At 46.0% G+C, this 24,412-nt stretch overlaps 1 protein-coding gene across 1 annotated transcript; it reads right to left on the bottom strand.

Annotated features, from left to right (window-relative positions):
* Positions 1–124: 124 nt before the first annotated feature.
* On the bottom strand, positions 125–24,336 carry LOC110381587 (rho GTPase-activating protein 4). The gene is given in 12 exon segments (XM_049844168.2): positions 125–818; positions 883–950; positions 5,358–5,415; positions 5,705–5,765; positions 5,932–6,245; positions 7,779–7,939; positions 8,595–8,851; positions 8,854–9,082; positions 9,325–9,858; positions 10,000–10,375; positions 10,447–10,630; positions 23,730–24,336. Coding segments are annotated over 12 exon segments (2,757 nt in total). The 5' UTR covers positions 23,848–24,336; the 3' UTR covers positions 125–421.
* Positions 24,337–24,412: the final 76 nt, after the last annotated feature.

Raw genomic sequence — 24,412 nt, 5'->3', positions numbered from 1 at the left:
CTGATTTATGTCCGCTCTGTTCAAAGGACCATGTTAAAATCCACAGATCGAACAAATGTCTGCGACACGTACACCTGGATCAGTCGGAGGAATGCGTCAAACAGCTAATAAAATAATACCGTCATTTGTGTATAATACTGGTTTATTGAGTACGAGGTTATCATAGGATAGATAGAGCACATTCCATAGATACAGTGTATAATGCGCCGCGGATACACGCCGCACCGGCCGCCCGCGACCACTACATGCGCCTACGAACGTTAGCCTCATTCCAGGCCTAAAATTACTTAAAAAAATACGCACCTACTACTTACAACTACAGCGCGTCAATATCGGCGGGGGCTCAGTGCGAGCGCGTTCCTCGGCGCGTATAAAAAATAATGACACGGTAAAGATAACGTTCTGCAAGGTCAGCGCCGGGCTAGCAGGCGGCGTCGGGGTCGGCGGGCGCCGCAGCCGCCGCGTCGGCGGGCGCGCGCGGCGCGTGCTGCGGGTGCGGCGTGGGGCGGCGCAGCAGCGCCGGCTTGGCGGCCAGCGCCGGCTTCAGCGAGCCGCCCGTCAGCGTGAGCTCGGCGAACTTGGCGGCCACGCGCGCCGTGTTGCGCGCCGGCACGGGCTGGCGGCGGGCGCGGGGCGGCGGGGGCCGGGCGGCGGGCGCTGGAGTGGCGGGCGCTGGGGTGGCGGGCGCGGGCGCGGGGCCGGCGCGGGGCCGCTTGCGCAGCGTGTCGCGGTTGTGCAGGAAGGTGTCGGCGGAGTCGGCGGGCGCGGCGCGGGCGGGCAGGTCCAGCACCAGGTCGGGCGTGCTCTCGGCCAGGCGCCTGCGGGCAGGGGGGTTGTAGCGGAGGGGCGGGGGCGGGCCGAGGGGCGCGGCTGCGGGTTTACCTGCAGGGCTCGGACGCGGTCGCGGCGGGCTCGGCGGGCTCGGCGGCCGGTTGTGTCACCTCGTCGTCCTGACAATATAAATGTGGTGTTACTTGTTACCAGAGACACGCACTACACACAGAGCATTAAGGTCAGCTATCTCTGCGGCAGTTATTACATCCCTAAGACGACCCACTGACCCATATCACACTCTACAGAGATAGTTGAACTTGCGGAGTGACCATACAAATCTAATTTTTCACCTTGAACTTCCAAAAAGGATGTTTGTTTGTGCATATCTCTGTTGTTTACCAACCCATTAGAACAATCATTTTTGGTTTGAAAAAGTAAACTTTCCAAATGTTCTCATTGTCATAGGATCCTGATCTGATCGGCTAAATTCGGTATATATAGAACTTTTCAATTTTTACCGACTTCAGTAAGCAGTTGATTTCGCTTGCATGTGTTCAACAAGCTAGCAGACAGCATGCATGGCTTGGAGGCATGGACCGGGTCACCGGAACTGACGATGACGGCCTGGAAGGAACATGATGACAGGATGGCCTGACGTGGCTCGAAGAAGGTGGATGATGGTGTCACTTCACATAGATGGATGAAATAAGCTGGCAGCTGTGTTCTTAATTTTGCCGCTATTGATGCAAAAATTTCTTGCTTCTGCAGTGTCTAGGCAAAATCAGCCAAGTTCTTGTATGTATGTACCTTTCGAATCTACAACGGCTGTCATAATCCATGTTAGCGGAAAATTCTCGTCAATATTATTTATAGTATACTCGGACGTGCACTTTGAGTGTTCTTACCCGATGCGTGCCAAGAACTCAATATCTCAAGAGTCCAATCATTGGATGTTGGACCTGATGACAGTGGGACGTTTACTCACAACATTTTGGAAGTTTACCCAAACTAATAAAATTATTCAAATTGGTTGGTAAATAAAATATAAAGAACTCCCAGAATTGTGAACCTCCCCCTTTTAGAGAAATTAGTAAAACTATAGGCGTTGTGTCGTAAAAGCTTGTAGGCGTGCGAGTGGCATCAAGCGCCGCGCTACCCACACACATGCAAGCGCAGCTCCTCGCCGGCAGCGCGGGTCTGCGCGAGCCACACCCGCGCTGTCTGACAAGCCCTGAGCTGCCTGCTCACACTTCTGCACTCATGCACTGACACAACACACTGGGAATGAAGAGCTGGGACGAACGCTCCTTAACTTGTAATAACTACCTACTTCACATTAAAACAAATAAAACATGCATACGACTGATTATACCTATGCATGCCGCGCATATCTACTAGTCTCACCCAATAGAACATAAACAGGCAAGCAAAAATATACATATATTTAAATACAAGTAAATAAACTGTCAGTAAACTATAGAAATTAAACAAAATAATGATGAATGTAAACATTTCAGATGTTTACATGAACAGACTGGGGACAGTAAGACACACTGCTCCGTGCTTCTATTCTATTCCATATATTATATTCTTCAGGTAAACCATAAGGAATTGCATTTCATTCAGTGTGCAAACTTTGACAACTTATAGTTAAATATGTTTTGTAGATTTTTATTTTGTTGTGTTTTAGTACAAAAAAATTGTAATTGATAACGACATAATTATGTTTATTTTGTAAACGATTGTATGGCCACAACTGTCGTATTGGCCACAATTTTCGTATATTTTGCTGATAATAGGGCGGATAAAAATGTATGAAAAAAACATGTATACTTGTAATGTAGATATGTTCTGCTATTGATTCTGAACCATCAGTTTTTTTGCGGACTGGGGCCCGATTCTCCTAAGTCAATAATGTCAAAATTGCATTCTGCTCTTAATATAAGACCAATCGTATTCCAACGACATTCGATTGGTTTGCGATTGGTCTGCTATTTTGGTGATTTTGGTCTATACGGTAGTTTGCTCTACAATAATATTGCAATCATAAATCATTTGCAGACAAAATGATTCATTATTGAATGACAGAAAAGGTAAAAACGTTTACTTAAACGTTAAAAATTTTGAAGAAACCCACGACGGTAAAAATCTTATTGAAAAATAATAAAATAACTCAAAACCCCCGACTTAACCCAATTATATAGGAATATCCGTCGGGGGCTGCCATTAAACCAGCTAAAGGATTTCTAGTGTCGTGAATAGGTTTTATTATTGAAGAATTGTAGATGTTTACCGATGACATAAAATACACTCAATTATAGTTCGGCCGTTCAGAGAATGCGTTCCTGACACATCGCGATTGAACTGACGACGTAACTTTGTAATGGCGTTGCAGTTACGATAAAAATTTTTTGCTGATTGTTTACCGTTTTAACAATTGATGAAATAAATTTAAAACAACATTATTATATCAATAATCAATGAATGTTATAATTTTGGTCCAAACTGAGTGTCAAATAACTTGGTAAACAATATTTTTCTAAATCTATACTGCGCTATTACAAGGTTATGTCAGCGGTTTATATTTTGTAGTGCTGTGCTAAAAATAACAGGCAAGTATCGTAATCTGTTCTTATACAGTTATAATATAAAATAATACGTTTTGTTTTTCTTTTTAAGAATTGGAAAATAATGGACTATAAGATTTAATTATAACTTTTATGAAATATAAAAATAAAACTATGACCAAACCGCATTTTTATACTTAGATTAAAATGGTAACCCCAAATGGCGTTATGGGCCGCCATTTTGTGACGCTAAAACAGTCGTCTGTTGTCGTTTCGTGCGCATAGACCACGTTTTTCAAGTGTTTTCGATCTGTTTTTATTTGATTACCCGGCTTTCGTTTAACCGAGATATCAGGATTGATTCTGTTATTGATAATAATATAATTATACATGTAGGCGAAGATGATGATGAAGACACCACTTCCTCAAGCAAATCGGAGTCTGATTAATATTCTGTACGCACATTCAATTCAATGTACTTGTAACAAAGAATAAATAAAACAATTTTATTATATGAATATTACCTTTTTTTGGTTTCCACTTAAATAACTAAAATATGAAACAAATGATTCCGCCAATTTAATACGAAAATAATCTTAAAATAATGCGGCGGTTCATTTTGAAGGAACGGTAACGAACTCAGTGTTATGTTGTGCCCATCACTAGTCGTCACTAACTGATAGGTGTCAGGAACGCATTCTCTGAACGGCCGAACTATAATTGAAGAAATTTCATATAGAAAAGGCAGCCCCCGACGGTTATTCCTATATAATTGGGTAAAGTCGGGGGTTTTGAGTTATTTTATTATTATTTTTTCAATAAGATTTTTACCGTCGTGGGTTTTTTCAAAATTTTTAATTTTACTTAATTTTATTTCAGACTTTTTAGAGAGCATATACGAATAATAGTCTATATAATACGTTATAGCAATATTATTTTGCGCTGATATTGTAGCGCCCTCTAGTGAGATACAGGCGTATTTTTTATTATTTGGGAACATGCATTAAGCGCGAACACATTGCTGATGAAAACAGAATTGTAAGTTTTGATTATATTGCAACATTGTATTATTAGCATTAATATTGTGGCGCCCCCTGGTGAGCTACAGCCATGACACCTGTCTAAGAACATGAAATCATCGAACCCAAATCAGTTATTGAAAACTCTCTCAAAATCAGATCATTAGTTTAGAAGGTAGGTGGGAACATTACTTTGCTGTTTTGCCCTAATATTGTGGCGCCCCCTAGTGAGTTACAGCCATGACACCTATCTAAGAACATGAACTCATCGAACATAAACCCTTTATTGAAAACCGCATAAAAAACAGATAAAAACAGTTTAGAAGATTACATTGATTTGTTTAGAAGATTTGGTTTTAAAAACAGTTTAGAAGATAGGAGGGAACATTACTTTGCACAAACGCACACACAAACACACAAACGCACATCTCTCACCCTAAACGCATATACCTGCTCCGTTCCGTCGTGGGTAAAAAGAAAAAATAGCGGAATGCCACATACGCTTCAATCGTAATTGAGTTGGGATTGGATCTCAGTCGGATGTGAATCGTATGTCGTTTAAGTAAAATAGCGGAATCGTGCCCCTGTTCAAAATGCAATCCTGTATAAGGCTGCGCTCCACTGGTTACCAACACGGTGATAGCTAGTTATCTGATAGTCAATGTTATCTGCGATTTTAGACGTTGAAGTCCAGTTTTGATCCATATTTTCATTATAATTATTTTCATCATTCATATTTTTATTTCATTAGTCCTCGCATACTATTAAAACATTCCATGACGATTCAGAATGTTTTGCCACAAAGCTGCAAGGATGCGCAGGCGCATGCACTACTTGCCTAGTACTAGTCTTATGTTACATAGTGAACGCTAATACAGAACATCATGCAAACAAATATTGTTCTTTGTTTTAGGAAGTAATTTAATTAGACAAATAATTGAAATCCATTTTAAATAATAAAATATGAGCAAGTGTATCATGCCCCCTCCCTGCCCACCTGCAGTAGTCCCGGCGCGGGCCCGGCGGCCGCGCAGTCGCCGGCCGGCGCCGCCGAGCTGTCGAGCGGAACGCAAACCATTACAATGTATTGCACTAGCCTCACCGCCTCACGCTTCATACCTATTGGAAACTGTTTACTTTCACTTTTGCCAGAGCCCTGTTCTACTAATATTACATGCGAAACTTTGTACTTAAGGATTTATGTAGGTACATATGCGGGGATGAATATCTTTCGTGCTAACACTACTGAATGGATTTTGATGGAACTTGGCCAATACGTCGGAATGTGAGTTAGTGTTGGTAGAGGCGCGGGAAGCGGCCGTCAGTAGACAAGGGGTGACTCACGGCAGGTCGGGCTCGCGCGGCGCCCAGTCGCCGCTGTCGCCGTCCGAGTCGCTGACGTCGTCTGCAACAACAAGCCGCTGTACTCGCGCGCTCACCTCGCTACTTTTCAACTTACGTTCTACTAGTTTCATAAATAGTTATTTGCAGTAAAAAAGCGAATAATGAATGAATAATAAAGTTGAAATGCAAGTGTTACAAAAGTATTGATGTGAATGAGTGGCACGCACCGGTGTCGTCGTCGATGTCGTAGAGCGACAGGTCGTCGGGCGCGTCGTGTTCGTCGGGCGCGGGTGTGGCGGAGGCCGGGTCGGGCGCGGGTGTGTCGGCCGCGTCTGACTCACGCACGTAGAGCGCGTCGGGCGCGAGGTCCTGCGGGAAGAGCTGCGCGTGGTGCAGGATGCAGCGCTTGACGAGCTCGTTGACGAGGTTCTGCGCCGCCACCTGCGCGCCGCCCTCGCCCCACGCCGCCAGCAGCGTGGGCCCGAGGCAGATGGCGAGGTTCCACGCGTCCATCATGTTCTCCGCGCTGTGCTCCGCCAGGCTGCGACACCGCACCGTGAACATCTCACGCATATTTATATAGAACTAGCTGTTTCATCCGCGTCTCGTGACTGCTCATGACCGAACACAATACAGGGTTATAGGTAAAACACTAACAACCTCTCAGGACCATATTACTAATATCATAAACTAAAACTTTTGTTCTATGACTTTTAATAATTCTCAGATTTTAGTTCATCAAAATTTTCACACAAAAATTAAAATATTTCAAGTGTACGCTCTAAAATTTACGAAGTCTATGCGAAGCACAGTAAACAGTAGGTAGTACAAAAGACAGCGGAGGGGAGCGGGACTGGGGGGGGGGAGCGTTTGACCTATTTACGAGCGGCCGTCAGTCGTTTTTATGCGCCCGCGTCGCATCATACGTGTCCTTGTAGCGAAATTCGGTGGTGCGAACGTAATTATCTTTACAGTATGGCGTATCGATATTCAAATGTCGAGTACCTACAGGGAAATGGTGCGAATGCTGGCTAGATGTGATGACAATGTTTCGGAAGCCTGTCGCCAATACGCCATACGATTCCCAAACATCCCTACACCTAGCTGAGTAATAATGCTAGCCGCCACACAGCGGTTACGAGATTACGGGCAATTCCGGCATACCATCAGGGATAGTGGTTGTCCACCGAGGCACACAGTACGTGAAGAAGACGATATTTTGTTTTTTTTTATTTTACCTTTTCGTAAAAAGGCGGGAAATCGTAGCGTAGCGTGTTACCAATTCAAAAGTATGACTAGATACGAGAATAGTGCGCGGGAGGCGTAGGGTAGGTAAAGAATTTATTGTAATGTGTGATAATCTCGACTCGTCCCCACACTCTAAGGTCGACTAATCGCTCGACTGGTCTCGATCGGGCCTTTTGTTGGTGAAGAAATGGTGGGGGCGTGCAAATTTTATCACTATAGCAAAATAGAGTTGAAATGTGTCAGATAGACCAATGAAATCTTGTAGGTTTGTTTTTGGCAAATGTATTATGTTTTATAAAAAGTCATAGAACAAAAGTTGTAGTTTATGATGTTAGTAATACAGTCCTGCAAGGTTGTTAGTGTTTTACCAATAACCCTGTATAGCCGATGATACTCGGGAAGTCGGGGGAAGTCGTGGTGGCCTTAGTGGATAAAGGACCAACCTCTCGAGTATGAAAGTGTGGGTTCGATTCTAGTTCAGGCAAGTACCGATGCAACTTGGACACCAATGACTAATAAAAAGATGAAGGAAAACATCTTGAGGAAACCTGGACTACATATACATATAGTCTGAAATCAAAAACCCGCATTGAGCAAGCGTGGTGATCAATGCTCAATCCTTCTCCGTGTGAGAGGAGGATTGTGCCAAGCAGTGGGACGATATAAAGGCTGAAATAGTAATAGATACTCGGGAATAGAATTAAAAAAATTCAGTCCAGTAGTAACGGAAGCTTTAAACAAAAAATGTTTTATCTTTCTTAAATAGCATAGTAGAAATGTGGATTAGATATGAAGCTCTCGTGAGGTAGTATATGTGGGCACTGACTGCGCGAGGAAGGCGAAGAGGTAGCGCAGCACGAGGAGCGCGGGCGGCGGCAGCGCGGCCAGCGTGTCGCGCATGCGCCGCACGAAGGCCGCGTCGTCCGGCAGCGCCGCCACGCGCAGCAGCCGCTCCTGCAGCTGCGGCGGCAGCAGCGGCGGCCGCACCTGCACACCGGCACATGTGCACTAGCTGGAGGGTCATTACATCACTACTCTACATTGTTTATGTTTGTTGGCTTTTTGCTGGTCATTTTGGTTCCGTTTTTAGGGGCGGACCGACCGACAGACATGGCGATAACACTTTTCAAAAGTTGTCTGATAAGGAGACAGTACTTAATTCGAGAGTAGATTTTATAGATAATGAGGGTTTTCTAAAATGGCGTCCACGAGGTGGCAGCACTGGAGCGTCAGGTCCAGGTAACTGTCGAAGTGCTTATCTTTACTGTGAAAAGTGAACGATTTTAGTGATTTTTATTTTATAATTAAAGCAGTTTATTAATGTTTTACAATTGCGGTTGAGTAAATAAAAAACGAAATCATATTGTGTTAACAAATTTTTCAACGAGCTTTTCCTTAGTACCAGTGACTTTTGCACCCTCTTTCTGAGCTCAATTTTTAGTTCGGAAACCTTATTCTGACCGTAGTCCATAATACAATCAATAACACTTCCAGTATAACAGAATTCCAATAAGCAATAAGTTCGGACCCTACAATTCCATACTATTTGACAGCTGTTTGGACTGCGTATGCGTCCGGCATACGTGGCGCCACCCGGTGGTAGAAAAAGGAGAGAAAACCCTCATCGCAAGTAGTGCGGTACCTCGCGCAGGTAGAGCTTGAGCAGGCCGCAGACGGTGTTGATGTCGCTGGCGTCGCGCACGTCGGCCAGCGGGTCCTCGCCGCGCTCGAAGGCGGCCCGCAGCGCCTGCATCTCCAGCTGCGAGCCCGACACGCGGAACACGCCCTGGTGCCGCAGCCCGAACCGCGCGATCACCCGCACGCACGACGTCAGCACCACCGGCAGCCGCAGCTCCAGCGGCGCCGCGAACTGCCCGCGCCGCAGCCGCGCCCCGCGCCGCGGCGGCGACGCCGGGCCGCCGGCGCCGCGCCCGGCGCCGCCAGCCGCCGCGCCGCCAGCGCCTTGCTGTCCAGCCGCGCCAGCCGCCCGGCGCTGGCGGCGTAGGCGCGGAACTTGCCCAGGTAGTAGTCCTCCTGCTCGTCGGGCGGCGCGGACGCGCCGGGCGGCACGACGCCGCCGCCCGCGCCGAACAGCCCGCTCACGTCCCACTGCGCGTCGCTGCCCTCCATCTGCCGCACACCACACTCTGTCACGCCCGACCGAACGCGACTCACACGTTTGCATCTAGACAGGCCTCATTTTAACAAAAAAATCTTAGTGTGATAGATCCGGAGACCTGATCCCCGATTCTGAGACCGGGAGTGAGCCCTCGTATCATCCCTGTTGATAGTATCGATCTCGCAAACGCGAGTCAATCATGGGATGTCACTAAGGAATTAACTAAACCATAGTATGGTAGAGGTCGGCGCACCTGCTTGACGAGCTCGGCCTCGGCGGCGTCGAGCGTCTTGGCGTTCTCCTGGCACTCGGCGCGCAGCTGCCGCGCGCTGGCGTCGAGCTGCGCCAGCCGCGCCTGCAGCTCCTGCGCCAGCGCGTCGGGCGCCGCGTCGTCGGTGGCGGCGTCGGCCAGCAGGTCGCGCAGCTCGGCGTCCTGCACGGCGGGCGCGGCGCCCTGGTAGGGCAGCGGGCGCGGCAGCGCGAAGGCGGCGGCGTGCGCGTCCAGCAGGCGCTGGCGGTCGCCCAGCGCGTCCAGCGCGTCGGCCGCGGCCCGCAGCGCGCCGGCGGCGGCCTCGGCGGCCGCAGCACGTGCACTCTCCGCGGCGCCCGCCGTGCGCACGCAGCGCCCCACGCCCGCCTCGAAGCCCACCTCCATGCACAGGATGATGTCGGCGATGTCGTCCAGGTAGTAGCGCTGCAGCGTGGCGTTGGCGGCCTCCAAGCTCAGCACGTAGTCGGCGCGCGCCCGCAGCGCCCGCACGCGCGCCTCGCTGTGCCGCGACCGCCTCTGCGATCACGTGCCGTGTTTGCCTTTACTCTTCTCAATTCGAAATTATTACGATACATGCAATTGCGTACGTCATAATAACAGAGTAAGTCGATAACAGTAAGAATGAACAAAAACTGGGTGAAATCAGTGAAGATTAACCTTTTCGAGCTCCTTGTCGAGCGCCTTGAGCTTCTTGTTTCGCGGCGGGTCGGCGGCGGCCACGCGCTGGCGCTGGTCGTAGGCGTGGCGCAGCTTGAGCGCGGCGGCGCGCCAGTCGGCGGCGGCGGCCGCGTGCGCCTTGCCGGCCGCCGCCGCCTCGGCCAGCGCCGCGCCCACCTCCTCGTGCCGCTCCGCCACGATGTCGCGGCACTTGCGGTGCAGGCGCAGCGCGTCCTCGGCGCAGCGCTGCAGGCGCGCGGCCAGCGGCCCGCCGTACAGCTCGCCCAGCGCCGCGTGGTCGCGCGACAGCGCGCGCGTGCTGTCCAGCGCCGCCTGCCAGCACGCGTACGCGCCCGTCAGCGCCCACTGCTCGCGCCTGCAGAGACCACTAGTGCATGAGCCGGGCGGGACATGGCCCCATGCCGTGTGTGGGCGGCGGATACTGACTTGTGCTTCTGGTCCTTGTGGCGCTGGGTGGCGGCGCGCGCCAGCTTGTCGAGCGCGCGCGCGTACTCGTGCTCGAGGTCGGCGCGGCGGCGGCAGTAGTCGTGCAGCTCGCCCGCCACGCCCGCCGTGGCCTCGGCGCGCGCCTCCAGCACGCGCGTCTGCTCCGCCAGCTGCAGCCGGATGTCTGCAACACGAGTCGCGTCTCTAATATGTTACACTACTATAAATAAGGAATCGATGACAAAATAAACACCGCCATCATTCACAGACTATATTAGATCTCTCTTCCTCTTCCAGTCATCCTTCCTACATTCCAACTCGCATACCTGATCAATTCTCTCACACTTTGAGCTCGCATCTTACGTCGCACCCGGCCGTTATGGTGCGACAACCCTTGTCTATTTCTCACAGGAGCCGAGTGCAGTTCCTGCGCGTCGCCTGTGGGCTACGCCCTGGCCCTAGCGCTCATAACATTTATTCCATTCATACTGCTAAAGTTTTGTCACTGTCACTTTCAGTTGTAGATTATTTCCAAAACCACAAGGGAAGCAATTGGTAGCAACCAATCGCAGCTGGTGACAATTACGAAGCAACTGTATATCCCACAACAAAAACTGATTAAAGTTACAGCAAGGAATATTAAAGGATTAACCATACATTTTAATCGGTTTTAATTTGGATTAACATTACGCCGTATGTATTAACAAGGAGTATAGGTAATGTATTTCGAGGGATAATAGGTATTCTGGTATTGACGTTTTGTCTAGCCGGCTACTCCGCTGCGAGCTGTAGGTAACTGCAACCGTTGCACGGTACCCTAACGCCACGCATATTTTTGTAATTTTTTTATGGGAACTAAGATTTTGGTGTGGGAGGCGGTCGTTGCTCTTATTCGCAATTCCAGAACTAAAGATAAACACAACTATTAATATTTTCAGAGTAAGTGTGCATACCAAGCATAGGCAGGCATATACTTGAGTAGGTACATCGATAACTTCTGTCCTCTGTTTGACAGCATTTCCTTTAAGCTTGCATTCATATTCATATCGCGAAAAAACAACCAAGCTGCTAAAGTGGCACTAATGTACTCAAAATATTGTTGCAAATTAGTTACAAGGGAGAGTGAGTGATGAATGTGATGATTGACAGGCAGAGTGTAAACACGACAGCATTTACTGAGTAGTTTATTTATAAATAACTGTTGCGCGTATCTAATCAGTAGAGTAGAGGCAGCCCGCTCGGGTGTCTCGGTCTGTGCGGAGCGGGTATGGGACAACAAAGGGTCGCAGCGCAGTCCGCGCGAGCCGGACACAGCGGCGCATACATGCAGTGTGCAGTGCACGCACACAGGGCACGCTGGCGGCGAGGGCGAGCGCGAGGGGTCCCGCCGGCCCCTCGGCCCCTCGCTGCACCGCCGGCTGCATTACGCACTCCATATTATTATGCAGCTTTGTGAACCAAGTATCAATTTTCATGAAACCCTTCGGAATATTCCGCTTTATCATAAACAGCTACCTGCCCGTGTTTAAGATGCCCTTTGTATTGGTTTTAAAGGGTCCAACCTCTACTGCAGTAAATGATACAGGTATGTTTAAAATAATCTCAATACTATAGAAGTGAAGCTAGCGGCGTGTTCTCACGCAAGTAACACAATGCACGGCAACAATAACAGTTTCACATGAGGCCGCGCCGAGCTTCGCCGCTCCGGCAAAGACAACAAGTTATTTATTTCCAGGAAGCACAGTCATCAAAACACGTTAAATGTGTTTATAAGAGGAGCGTTTTAGCAGCCGTGAATAGATGGTACCGGCAGCGCGTCGTACCGGGGAAGGCATTGGCGAGGTCGGGCGGGCCCCAGTCGTGGCGCGGCTGCACGATACACTGGAACATCGCAGACGCGGCTCGCGCCCGCCGGCGGTCGACTGGCGGGCTCCGGCGCGCAGCCTCCGCGGGATGCGCCCCCCGCCCTCCGGCGACCACCCTCCTACGTCACCGCGCCGCCGTGACCTCCGAGCGGTTCACTAACTCCCGTCCACATCGCGTTACGTCTTGCCCAAAATATCATCAACGCTCGGAGGTTTCGTCCACACTTATCAGCATTACACGAGCCCGAAAATGCACGTTTTAAATACCGTTGGTTGATCATTAACATAGACACAAGTTGTACAAGGCACGGATGAATATGTCAAATAAAAATCCGTACGATTTCTAATTGTATGAAATAACTTCAGTGGTTTCGAAATTCACGTCAGTATTACTTCCATCCATCAATAGTTTGAGTATGTTGCTTCAGACACTTTTCTACAATCATCAACGTCGTGCTCCTATCCTTACATACATTGTAAATACATAATTAGGGGTCGGCGTCATTCTTTACAACTTCGGCTGGCCTGATTGATATGATACTTACGAGGATTCCGCGCCCAAAAGGTAAAACGAGACCATATCTGTCACTAGGCATATCTCACGAACCGTGATAGCTAGAAACTTGATCACAGATGACGCGTTTCTGTATATCAGCAAATATTGAAAACTGAGTAGGTATAATAATAAATATTTGGTTGACTTCGCTTGACGACGTAATGATTTTGCAAAGCTACAACGAATCACGAAATTTCTTGCCTTGCCGACCAGATAGGTTAGGTTAGATAATTATAAGCAACAAAGAAAAAACTGTTTCCAAAACGAATTAAAATATATTGATATGTTAATTGATATTTAGGACCCAAATATAAATCATGCTCATTTCAGCCAAAATATTATACAAGCGTATATAACCGATGCGATGCACATCTGACATCTGGTAGGGCCACAGTAGGGCGCGAGATAACACGTTTTTGAGCGCAATCGCAGTGAGCCGGTCGCCACAGCCGCCACTAGCCAGCTGACGACATTCGCGACCAAACGTGCTCTGAACAAATGTAAGTGGAAACACGGCGGACATGTGCTAGGATGACCAAAGGGAACGTCCGAGCTCTGCTTGTACCTGGTCATCTTGGTTGACACTAATTAACGTTTAGGACATCATCGAAACGTGAGGAAAACGTTAGTAGCTCCAAGAAAACGCAGAAGGATGGTGCTCGCTGTGCTGCTCATTAGGTATTGCGGCGGCGCGCGCGCCGGAAGCTCACGCAGCTATTGTTTACGCCTCTCCGCTCCATTATTGTATTCATTACACACAGCACTCTGTTAGGCTTACTTGGAAGTAGTGTCACTAAAAACCCACGAACAATATAGTTTCCCCTAAAACTTGCTTCAGTTCTGCTGTTTATTCGCAATAATCATGGTTCGGAATACGCTATAAACACGATCCGCTATCTATTTAACGGCAATTTTTGTGTAAAGAAAGATCTGCGGCTCTTGTGACAGTAGTCCATACATAATGGCGTCCACGGCCGATTTAGGCCACGGCGGCTGTTGTCATTTAAGGAGATCAGCCAGCTGCGCAAGACATATTATAATGCATGAGCATTTGCGCAGACACAGGTGCACTCCCTATTCCTTCACTCTCAAAACCCGATGGGGCGGCAATCCGCCACGACCGGAGAGAGATCAGGCGCAGGTCCGACATTAACGTGCTCTCCGATGCACGGGTGACTCATCACCAACTTCCAGACTACGGGCTGCTTAGTGAAAGTTTAAGAAAACCAACAAAGCGATTTCGGCCCGACCCGGGAATCGAAGCCGAGACACAGCAGAAGCGCTTGCGACCACTAGACCAACGAGGCAGTCAGTCCATACATAGTGACGGTATCATCTCCTATTGTCCGCACAGCAATCGCAATCCAGGCTCGTCGTCCACGAGTGCATTGCGCGCGGACGACGGAGTGCATGGAAAGGTGTGCGTGGCTTATGGGTTCAGCGAATAACTTGATCATTATTCAGCTAAGGTTAGTAGCTTATGCATCTAGTTCTAATTCTATTATTATTCCCTAGTAGTTTATTGAAAATAACCATCGATATTTAATGTTCAAGCTCTTCTAATGTTTCATCGTATATGCGTTTAAAAGAATAAACACATACGATGCATAAATATGTATTTTATAATGAACGTACCCAGGCAAGATGTTATGGAATACTGTAGAAATTCGATGCTTTTTTAAGTGGGGAACATTGGGAAATAAAAACATTCAGCCATTCTTGAGTTATGTATGAGTAAAGTATCTTTCACTTTCTTTTATATATTGTATATTGCTACATATTGCTACAGCTATATGTAGTTTATCAGTTGTGTTAGCAGCACCCATAACACAATTAATAACTTACCATGGGGCTAACCGACCGTGTGTGAAAATGTGTCCAGACATTATTGTCCAGACATTACAGGAAAGTAATTTATAAATACATATTGTAACACCCAGACCACGGCTAACAAGCATGCTCATCACACAAATGTCGACCGAGCCCGGAAATATATTTGTATTTATTAAATTTTGTGGAGTAACGTGATTATAAGTACTAAATTATTTTACATAAACTCTTTGGGGGAAATTGGGAAACACTTTGATACCTACTTTTAATGTAATATTTTTGTCGTGGATCACTTTGGGAAATACTAGTGGACGAACTTGGGAATAACCCTTGTTCGGAACCCTTCGTGCGGGAATCTGACTCACCGTTGGCTGGTTTTTTAAAAGATCCAAAGAGAAGTTACAGTCAAAAGTAGTAGATGACGCATGACCCACTGAAAACATAATTATGCAAGCTACTTACGCGTTCGAGAGTTAATTGTCAGTTCTTAGATTATTATTATTAGTTATTTTCTTACAGCTAAGTAATTTCTTCCATTGGCATACAGAGCAGAGGATACTAGAGATTGTAAGCAAACATAAGTTAATATAATCGTAATAAAATGATGAGTCGGTCCTGCGCCTGATCTCTCTCCGGTCGTGTCGGATTACCGTCCCATCGGGCTATGAGAGTTAAGGAATAGTGAGTGCACCTGTGTCTGCGCAAATGCTCGTGCACTATAATATGTCCTGCGCAGTTGGCTAATCTCCTTACATGAGAACAGCCGCCGTAGCTGATAATCGGCTAGGAGGACATCATCATCATCAATAAAATGATTGGATAGTAATTTAGTTTATTTGGTTGCGTGTGGCGAGGAGGCTCGTGGCTCGCTGGCGTTTGAAGAGGGCGGCGCGGCGCAGCCCCGGCTGTCCCAAGTACTGAGTCCCTCACGCTATCTCTCGCATGTCGGTAGGTAAGTAGGGGTAGGTTATACATGTGCATTAGATATAGGGCACGATATTTACTATCAATTTTCGTTTTCGACGTTTTTCATCCCAACTTGTGCATAGCGCTTGTTTGAGGATATTGAAGAGGAAAGTAGGCACGCAGCGCCCTCTGTGCGTGATGCTTGGCGTACGAGCAAGCCAGTTTGAGTCGGGGTGCGGACAGAGGGCAGTGGCAGCCGGCGGCGGCGGCGGCGGCGCGCAGGCGGCGCGCGCTAAATATAGCGCCGGCGCCGGCCGCCCGCCTCTGATTCACACATAGCACAACACCATCGCGCCCAGACACGAGCTTTAGCGCATCTTAAGTATTGCGCTTTCAATACTATTCAAAACATCCCGAAAAACAGACATTATTTATCAGCACTGTAACGGTCACACAATATGGTATGGTCAGTGACAGCGACAGATTCTCACAACTTGACCACATGAATAGCCAAAAGAGTCATGCAATAAATTATACCGTAGGTACTACAACTCTTTCGCAGTTTTACTCGCTTCCGGAGGATATAGGATAACTACTTCTCATAACTGCATGTATAGCCTAGTTACTAAAACAGGGATTCCAATGTTGAGAGAATTTCTGAACTCGACCCAGCAGTTATTATAGAAATATAAATCTATCCCTTTTGTGTTTTGCAGTTAGAGTAGATAATGTGGAATTATTGTAAATTAGGAGCCACCATGGCCATAAGATTTCAAACCGCGAGAGCCACGCATGTCGATATTGTTGCACGAAAACAATTGATAGTGTATGAGTCAACTTAATCGTTCTAGCCGTTTTCCCGTGGTTTCACTCGCGTCCTGTGGGAACTACTGTCCGTACCGGGATAAAATACAGTCTGTTACTCGCAGAATACAAATTTTTCCTCTTTATAATAACAGTACTTATAGATAAATCAGCGAACACATATCTAGTATAACGTTATAAATAATAACCTCACACGAGGAAGTCTACGCTATTAATCATCATATTGTTACTTATGGTTAACATTTTCGGTTAAAACAATACAAATTGCGCTACATATTCAATAGGCATTCAGTGACGCGAGCCACATTAAATGTATTGTGAAGTGTGTCCTCAAGTAATGGAGCTACTCCTCATGTAGTCTCATATTAGCATAAGTATTATTATTGTAATAGTAAAGCTGCCAAGCTCAATTATACCAGTGGAAGAGTTACAAGAACAGGGACCTTTAAGACCGTCACAAGCTGGACAAAAATGCATGTTTAACAAAAATAAACACCATTTCTTTGCAAAAGATTACTCTTGATTAGGAAAATGTAAAAAGTTGAGATATAAGGTACCATTGATGTGATTCTGTGAACCGGCGGATTGAACTAGAGCAGGAAGTGTAAGAAACATGTAAGTAGGCAGCTCGACAGTTGCGCAGCACATGTGGCGCGTATGTCATCGGCAGGCGCCCGCCTCCAGCCACCCCAGCCACATTAACTCTGTAGCCAGTGGCGGCGTAGCATCGGGTGGCACCCGGGGCGGACTACCTATTGAGCGCCCCCCAAAAAAAACGACCAAATATAAACACGGACTAAAATTGTAAATTAAAGTACCTACTTTAAAATCGTGTAGAAATCATTCATGGTGCTTTTTGCTAGAAATCATTCAAAGCGCTAACGAAGCGAGCATGTAATTTTTGAGTTTTGGGACATAATAGAACCCAAACATGTTTATGCATAAAAACCATGGGGTCAAGTGAAAAAGACGCGAGCGCAACGAGCGCGAAATTTTTGAGTTTTCTAACAGTAAAGTACCAAAAGGAATTTAAAAAAAACCGCCGTAAAGTGAAAAAGTCGCGAGCGCAGCGAGCGCGAAATTTGTTAGTTTTGGGACACAAAAGTACCCAAACAAGTGTGGAAAAAACCACTGCAAGGAGAGGTAGCCGCGAGCGTAGCGAGCGTGAAATTTTCGATTTTTGGGACTCCGTGATACTTACAGAAATTGGAAAAATCCACTGTTACTTGAAATGAGCGAGCGTAGCGAGCGCGAAATTTTTGAGTCTTGGAACACAAAAATACTCAAACAAGTTTGATAAAACTAGTGGAATGTCAAAAAGTGGCGAGCGCAGCGAGCACGAAATTTTTTGAGTTTTGGGGCACAAAAGTCCTCCACCTCCTAAAAATCGACAGCGTAAAAGAAATCAGAAATAGTTTGCTACTTCGGTGCTTTAACTTTGTGTTAGATTGAGAACTCAAAGAGCGTAGAAGAAATGAGAAATGGTTTTTTCATAATCAGGTAAAAACAAAAATAAACAAGAAAGAGAGGGGTGACAGCCGGACTGGCCAGAGGGGTCTCTGTGCCGCCTTGACTTTTTGCGCATTCACTGTTGTAGTTTTGTTTGAAATTTGAATAGCGTGCAGTGACTGGTAGTGAACCTAGGCTTTGCAGATTAGAATGGCACCCTCAGTGACTTATCCCTTCTGCTCCTGCCATCCTGGTTTTGCAGATATGTGCCGACCGAGATGGCACCCCCCGAGACGTGGCACCCGGGGCGGACCGCCCCCTCCGCCCCCCCTTACGCCGCTACTGTCTGTAGCAGCGTTTGCCGCTAACGATTGCATTGCCAATCGATCACTGATTACTGATATAAAATATTCATTACAACAATTACTTAGAAAGTACATTATACAAACTTAGAAAAGTTGCATTGGTACTTGCCTGACCTGGAATCGAACCCACGCACTCATACCCAAGAGTTGGCTCTTTACCCACTCGCCTGTCACCTTCCGATGCTGAATATCTTCAAAATCACGAGGGTAGCAATTGGTAGCAACTTATTTCGAGAGGAGTGTATCGGTGAGGAGTGACAGCGATCCTGACGTTAACTTGGTGAAGTCGGTTTCTATTTTGTTCATATAGCTTCATAGAATGTTTGGAAATCGGCGTTCTTTTCGCGATTTCTATAAAAATAAATATGATCTACTAGCTTCTGCCTGCGGCTTCGCCCACGTAGAGTTCGGTTATATCGCGTTTCCAAGAGAACCCTCCAAAAGTCCGGGTTGGCTGTAAGAGAACCCAATTCTGGGTTAAGCTCGCCGTTGTACATAAGGGCCTATGCACACCACGTTTTTTAAACGCGCCGTCGACGCGCGTTTGTAGCGATACAGACGCGATACGCGCGCAAGTCAGACGCAGCCTGTAGACCTTTGCACACCTGTATACATACAGACGCGCGTGTGTAGCGATACAGACGCGATGCAAACGCGCGTTTGTATCGATACAGACGCGCCGGTGCCGCGCGTTTGTATCGATACAAACGACAACAAACTGCTCTGCAGGATAAAAACGCGCCGGCGACGCGCGTCGACAGCGCGTTTAAAAAACGTGGTGTGCATAGACCCTAACTGTCTGCATTCTTTTTGTATTTACTTTTTAGTGTGCAATAAAGAATAAAATGAAATGAAATGATAAAAACTATCCTATGTTCTTTCTCAAGGTCAACTCTATCTCTGTACCAAATTTTATTAAAATCAGTTCAGCTGTTTAGACGTGAAAGCGTAACAGACAGACAAACAGACGGTTACTTTCGCATTTATAATATTAATAAACATCACAGGGGTCCGCTCCGCTCGCACCTTTAAAATACCCAGATCCTTTTTGCGTTTACTTTGTCAGTCTTTGAACTGAAAACTATTTACATAATAGGTACCTACAGTCAAGGGCGGCTAAATTTTCTTCTTCCCCGGGAGGTAAACTGCCACGCTACGCCACTGAGTATGTCTCCAACCATATTGAATGTATACCATATTAAACATACCGGTAGGTATGTTTTTGGTGCGCTATATACTTCTTACCTAAGCTAGGGTTCCGCCGGAAAATGGTGAAACAAAAAGGGTTCCGACGCCAATGAATTCGGGAACCGCTGATCTATCAAACCATTTTAATAATATTAGAAAACTGTTAACATAGGTATTACCTAGGTTACCGATTTTGATGTAATTGTGTCACTGCAAGTCCGTGTATAAAAACAACAGTTAAAAAGTTTAATGACCCAAGATAGGCGTTACCAACCGGAAGGCGCCTTTTGGGTTGGTTACTCATCCTTATATCGTGTCAAAGGTCTTACTTTGTGACCGTGAACACCTTCGTATGAATTTATAACTTTATAATCATGTAGTGAAAACTAACCAGGCGTGACCTGAAAACTGAGTACGTTTTTAATGATTGCTCAGTTCACATCCGTCTCACCTCATAGTACCATTTATTTCAATCACAGAAATTGTGGAATACAGATATTTTTAAATTCCAACACTTGAACAAGTCAACACTCAAATGAACAGGGTAGGATAATGCTTCCGCTCATGCTCACCGAACGAGACGTAAAAAACTCTTTTACTAATTTGGTAGCGGGGATAGGTGGTTCTTTTTTTTGGAGATCATCAGATACCCTCCCGCTGTTGTTACATCGTAAGGGAGTGTCAGACTGAGACTCAGAACTGGGGTTTGCTGACTCTCTCTAAGAAGCGCATGGAACAACGCACGCCGCCTTCATAGGTCTGTTGTCTCTTAGGAGGCGTAAGAACGATGTGCCAGCCGGTAGCGATACTGCCCGCCCACAAACCCAACATCGGAGGCCCTTAGAGTTTGGGCCCCACACGTGTTGGTAAATAGTTACGAGCCGCTATCAATATTGGCGAGAACTGTACTATTAAATGTAGGTATCCATATTCTGTAACTGTTATTTAAAAGGCCATGAAAACCAGGTGTACGTGTGATCATATTTAAATCTACATTTCAATTAATTAGTATTATTTGTTTAGATTTTCCTCTTTCTGTACGCAGTTAATTAATACCTATCTACTAATCATAAAACTGAAAATTATGGTATTTGGTTAACTCCAGCTGACCACTGGTTTATTTAAAAAATATATTTAATTACCTATGTGGTTACTTTTTATTTTATCCGAGTGCGCGAGAGGTGGGCGCCAGAATTGGGCTAATGTAGCTTCCCAACAGTGAAAATCAGTTTCAAATCAGTTCAATGGTTTCAGAGACTATATGGTGCAAAAAAAAAACGGAGCTCTCGTCTTCGGCCTCATGTATGTATATACTTATATTGGTACCGTAAGTACCTTTTTCCAGTCATGTCAGGCACGTTTCCACACCCATATTGAGGTTATTCCCAAGTTCATCCAAAAATTATTCCCAAAGTGTTTCACGCCGAAAGTATTTCATAAAAATATGTAACACACCGGATTGGTTTAGTCGGTAAGCTAAGCGTCCGGCACGCCGCGCTTCCGAGGATGCCCATGAGAACTTCCCGCCCTCAACATAGTCGCGATCGGCGCTACACTCAGGATACCTACTTAAAGAAAGCGGGAAGCCATTTCTTTACATAGGATATGCAATCAAACATGCAGTTTGAAGGGGAGGTGAACCAAAGCTGAAAGTGGTGCGTGGGTGGCAGTGGCCGCAGCTCAAGCGATCAGAGGAAGTGGCCAATGAACAAAGCGCTCACGAACCGACACATTACTAATGTGTCGCATTATATCATTTAACTGACTGCTGCAAAGGAAGTACCTACTCCTTGCGCCGGAATGTAAAGCTGCCTCTGAGACGAAACGCCGAGCGCTGTTGTGCCACGTTATACTCTCAAACGGAGAGTTATTTAAGCTTAGTAAGGCCGCACGTAGGTACGTTTGTCCGAACATCCTTGAAATACCGATGAATCGTTTTTCTATACTTTGTGACGAACTGCGAACACTACACGGTTTGCAAAATATCATTTGGCGCGTAAGATATGTGGATGGCACTAGTTTCTCAATTAATTATTATTATGGGAGCTTGGACATGAAAATCAAGCAAGCAATATTCATCCAAGCATACATATTACTAATGCGTGAGATTGTTTGCTTACACAGTTTGCCTGTTCAACCAATGTGTCTGGCATGGACAGTGGGGACGTAAACGGTACACGGCATGTAGTTTCCTCGGGGTGTGTACGAATGCACATATTAAATCTAGTACAAACCATAATATTTTCAATTTTTATGTTTCCCAACCATCAAAATAAGAATATTATCAGAGAACTATGGTTTATATCCCGACAAGGGTCTGACTACCTCACGATTTGATTTCTAAATCTCTCGCTTACTCAATGTGCATTAGTTTCTTCAGAGTTTATAACCCAGGTTTCCCCAACATGTTTTCCTTCACCTCAATTCAGTAATTGAAGACTAAAATGTACATATAAGTATACTAGCTTCTGCCAGCGGTTTCACCCGCATCCCGTGGGAACTACTTCCCGTACCGGGATAAAAAGTAGCCTACAGCCTTCCTCAATAAATGGGCTATCTAACACTGAAAGTAATTTTCAAATCGGACCAGTAGTTCCTGAGATTAGCGCATTCAAACAAACAAACAAACAAACTCTTCAGCTTTATAATATTAGTATAGATATCACAGGCATATACAGGATAGTATAGATATGGCAGGAGATCCAAGAGCCAAGCTGTCCCGACATTATACCGAAGATATCCCGGACATCAGTCTGTACGAGATTAGGATGGCCCTGAAGCAGCTTAAGAACAACAAGGCGCCGGGTGAGAACGGAATCACTTCAGAGCTTCTGTGAGCGGGTGGAACACCGGTACTTAAAGTCCTCCAGAAGCTCTTTAATTCCGTCCTGTCCGAGGGCAAAACGCCTGAAGCATGGAGCAGGGGTGGGGTGGTGTGGCTCTTCAAAAAAACAGCCTATTGAAGAACTACAGACCCATCACACTTCTAAGCCATGTTTATAAGCTGTTTTCAAGGGTTATCACGAACCGTCTCGAACACAGGCTTGATGACTTCCAGCCTCCCGAACAAGCCGGTTTCCGAAGAGGCTATAGTACCATAGACCACATCCATACGCTGCGGCAAGTTATACAGAAGACCGAGGAGTATATATATTAGGTAGGTCCAACTTCGAGAAAGAGGTCAACCGCCGAATCCAACTCGGCTGGGCAGCGTTCGGGAAACATCGCAATATCTTTTCGTCCGACATACCTCAGTGCCTCAAGACGAAAGTCTTCAATCAGTGTGTGTTACCAGTGATGACTTACGGCACCGAAACGTGGTCTCTCACTATCGGCCTCATCTCAAAGCTCAAAGTCGCTCAACAAGCTATGGAGAGGGCTATGCTCGGGGTTTCTCTACGTGATCGAATCCGAAATGAGGAGATCCGTAGACGAACTAAAGTCACCGATATAGCCCACCGGATTAGCAAGTTGAAGTGGCAATGGGCAGGCCATATTGCTCGCAGAGCGGATGGCCGATGGGGTCGAAAAGTGCTTGAGTGGAGACCACGGACTAGCAAGCGCAGCGTAGGACGTCCACGACGCTGGATGCAGGTCGCTTCCAACAGGTATCTGTGGAGATCTAAGGGGGAGGCCTATGTTCAGCAGTGGACGTCCTATGGCTGAGATGATGATGATGATGATGATAGATATCACAGAAGAGAAAGACCAATGTAAATAGATATAACTTACAAAAGTTACATTAGGAAGCATAAAGGCAAGTGTGGCCTGTAATTGAACCCACACTCATACTTCAGAGGCTGCTGGAGAGGGTGACTTTACAGCATTTACACCTTTCTTTATTGTTTCAGTGGCTCAACAAGGTACACCACACATAGAAATGACTCTACTCTCATTTAGCTGTGAGATGTGACCACTTCACAGTCACAATCCACAGATAGAGTGAATGTATTGCTTGCAAGCTGTAGCCTTAAACCATTTCACAATTCAATAATTGTGAGCACTACATTTACCTACTTTAAAAAATAAATAAATATGCAGAGAATTGGTTGAAGTATAATATTATCAGCACCTCCAATTAAAGCTCCTGAATGTTCAATATTAGTTATATTTGTACTATTAGCTCATGTAGCATGTGATGTAAATATTGGATAAACACCAAACTAAAGTTTCTGTGTATCTATTCTTTCCAAAGTTTGTATATCAACTATCGTTGTTGGGCCCTTGCTGACTCCGACCTGATTGTAAGAAGGTAAGTGCTGATCCAAAACAAAGCTTATACGAAAGGTGCAAACTCACTGTTGAAGGCGGCCAGCTTCCGTGTAGAGCCGAGCCGCTTCATGGGCGTGCGCGGCTCGACGTCGCGGTCGTCCAGCGCCGGCGCTTCCGTGCCCGTCGGCGTCGTAGCTCCCGACATTGTTCTTACTTGCTAGATCACGCACTCTCCCGGAACAACATTACAAACCACTTGTCTTTACAACTCTTCTAAAATCCTTCGGCACCTCAGAAAATAAATGTATTTACAAACAACTGATGGTATAAATACAGCACCAAAAATCGTTTTTGATCATAGGAATCAACGGTCAAAATAGAAAAAAACGTTCGCAGTTCGATAGACTCAAACAAAAGTTCACGTTCGATTTATTTACATTTTGGAGTACTTTTTTCGTCATGGGCACATAACATTTCATGTTAACACTGAAATTACTGTTCATAAATTATCTTAATTCATAAATTAAATCATTTTTCGATTTTATACCAATTTTATTGCAGACTGCAGATGCATGGTTTGCAGCTGCAATCACAAGCAAGAAGCAGCACACACAACACAACTCACTCACACGCACAGAGTATACGCGTTTTAAAGCTCGACTGTTTGCACCACAGATTACTATGCTATGGGTAGCCACAATATAATTATGAAGATAAACCAAGTGTTAGAAGAACCTTTTAACAATTTGATAATTGATAATATTGATATC

The sequence above is a fragment of the Helicoverpa armigera genome, chromosome 16 (assembly GCF_030705265.1).
Source record: "Helicoverpa armigera isolate CAAS_96S chromosome 16, ASM3070526v1, whole genome shotgun sequence".
Lineage (NCBI taxonomy): Eukaryota > Metazoa > Arthropoda > Insecta > Lepidoptera > Noctuidae > Helicoverpa > Helicoverpa armigera.
The sequence above is the reverse complement of the archived record's forward strand: the minus strand, read 5'-3'. Positions and strand labels throughout refer to the sequence as shown.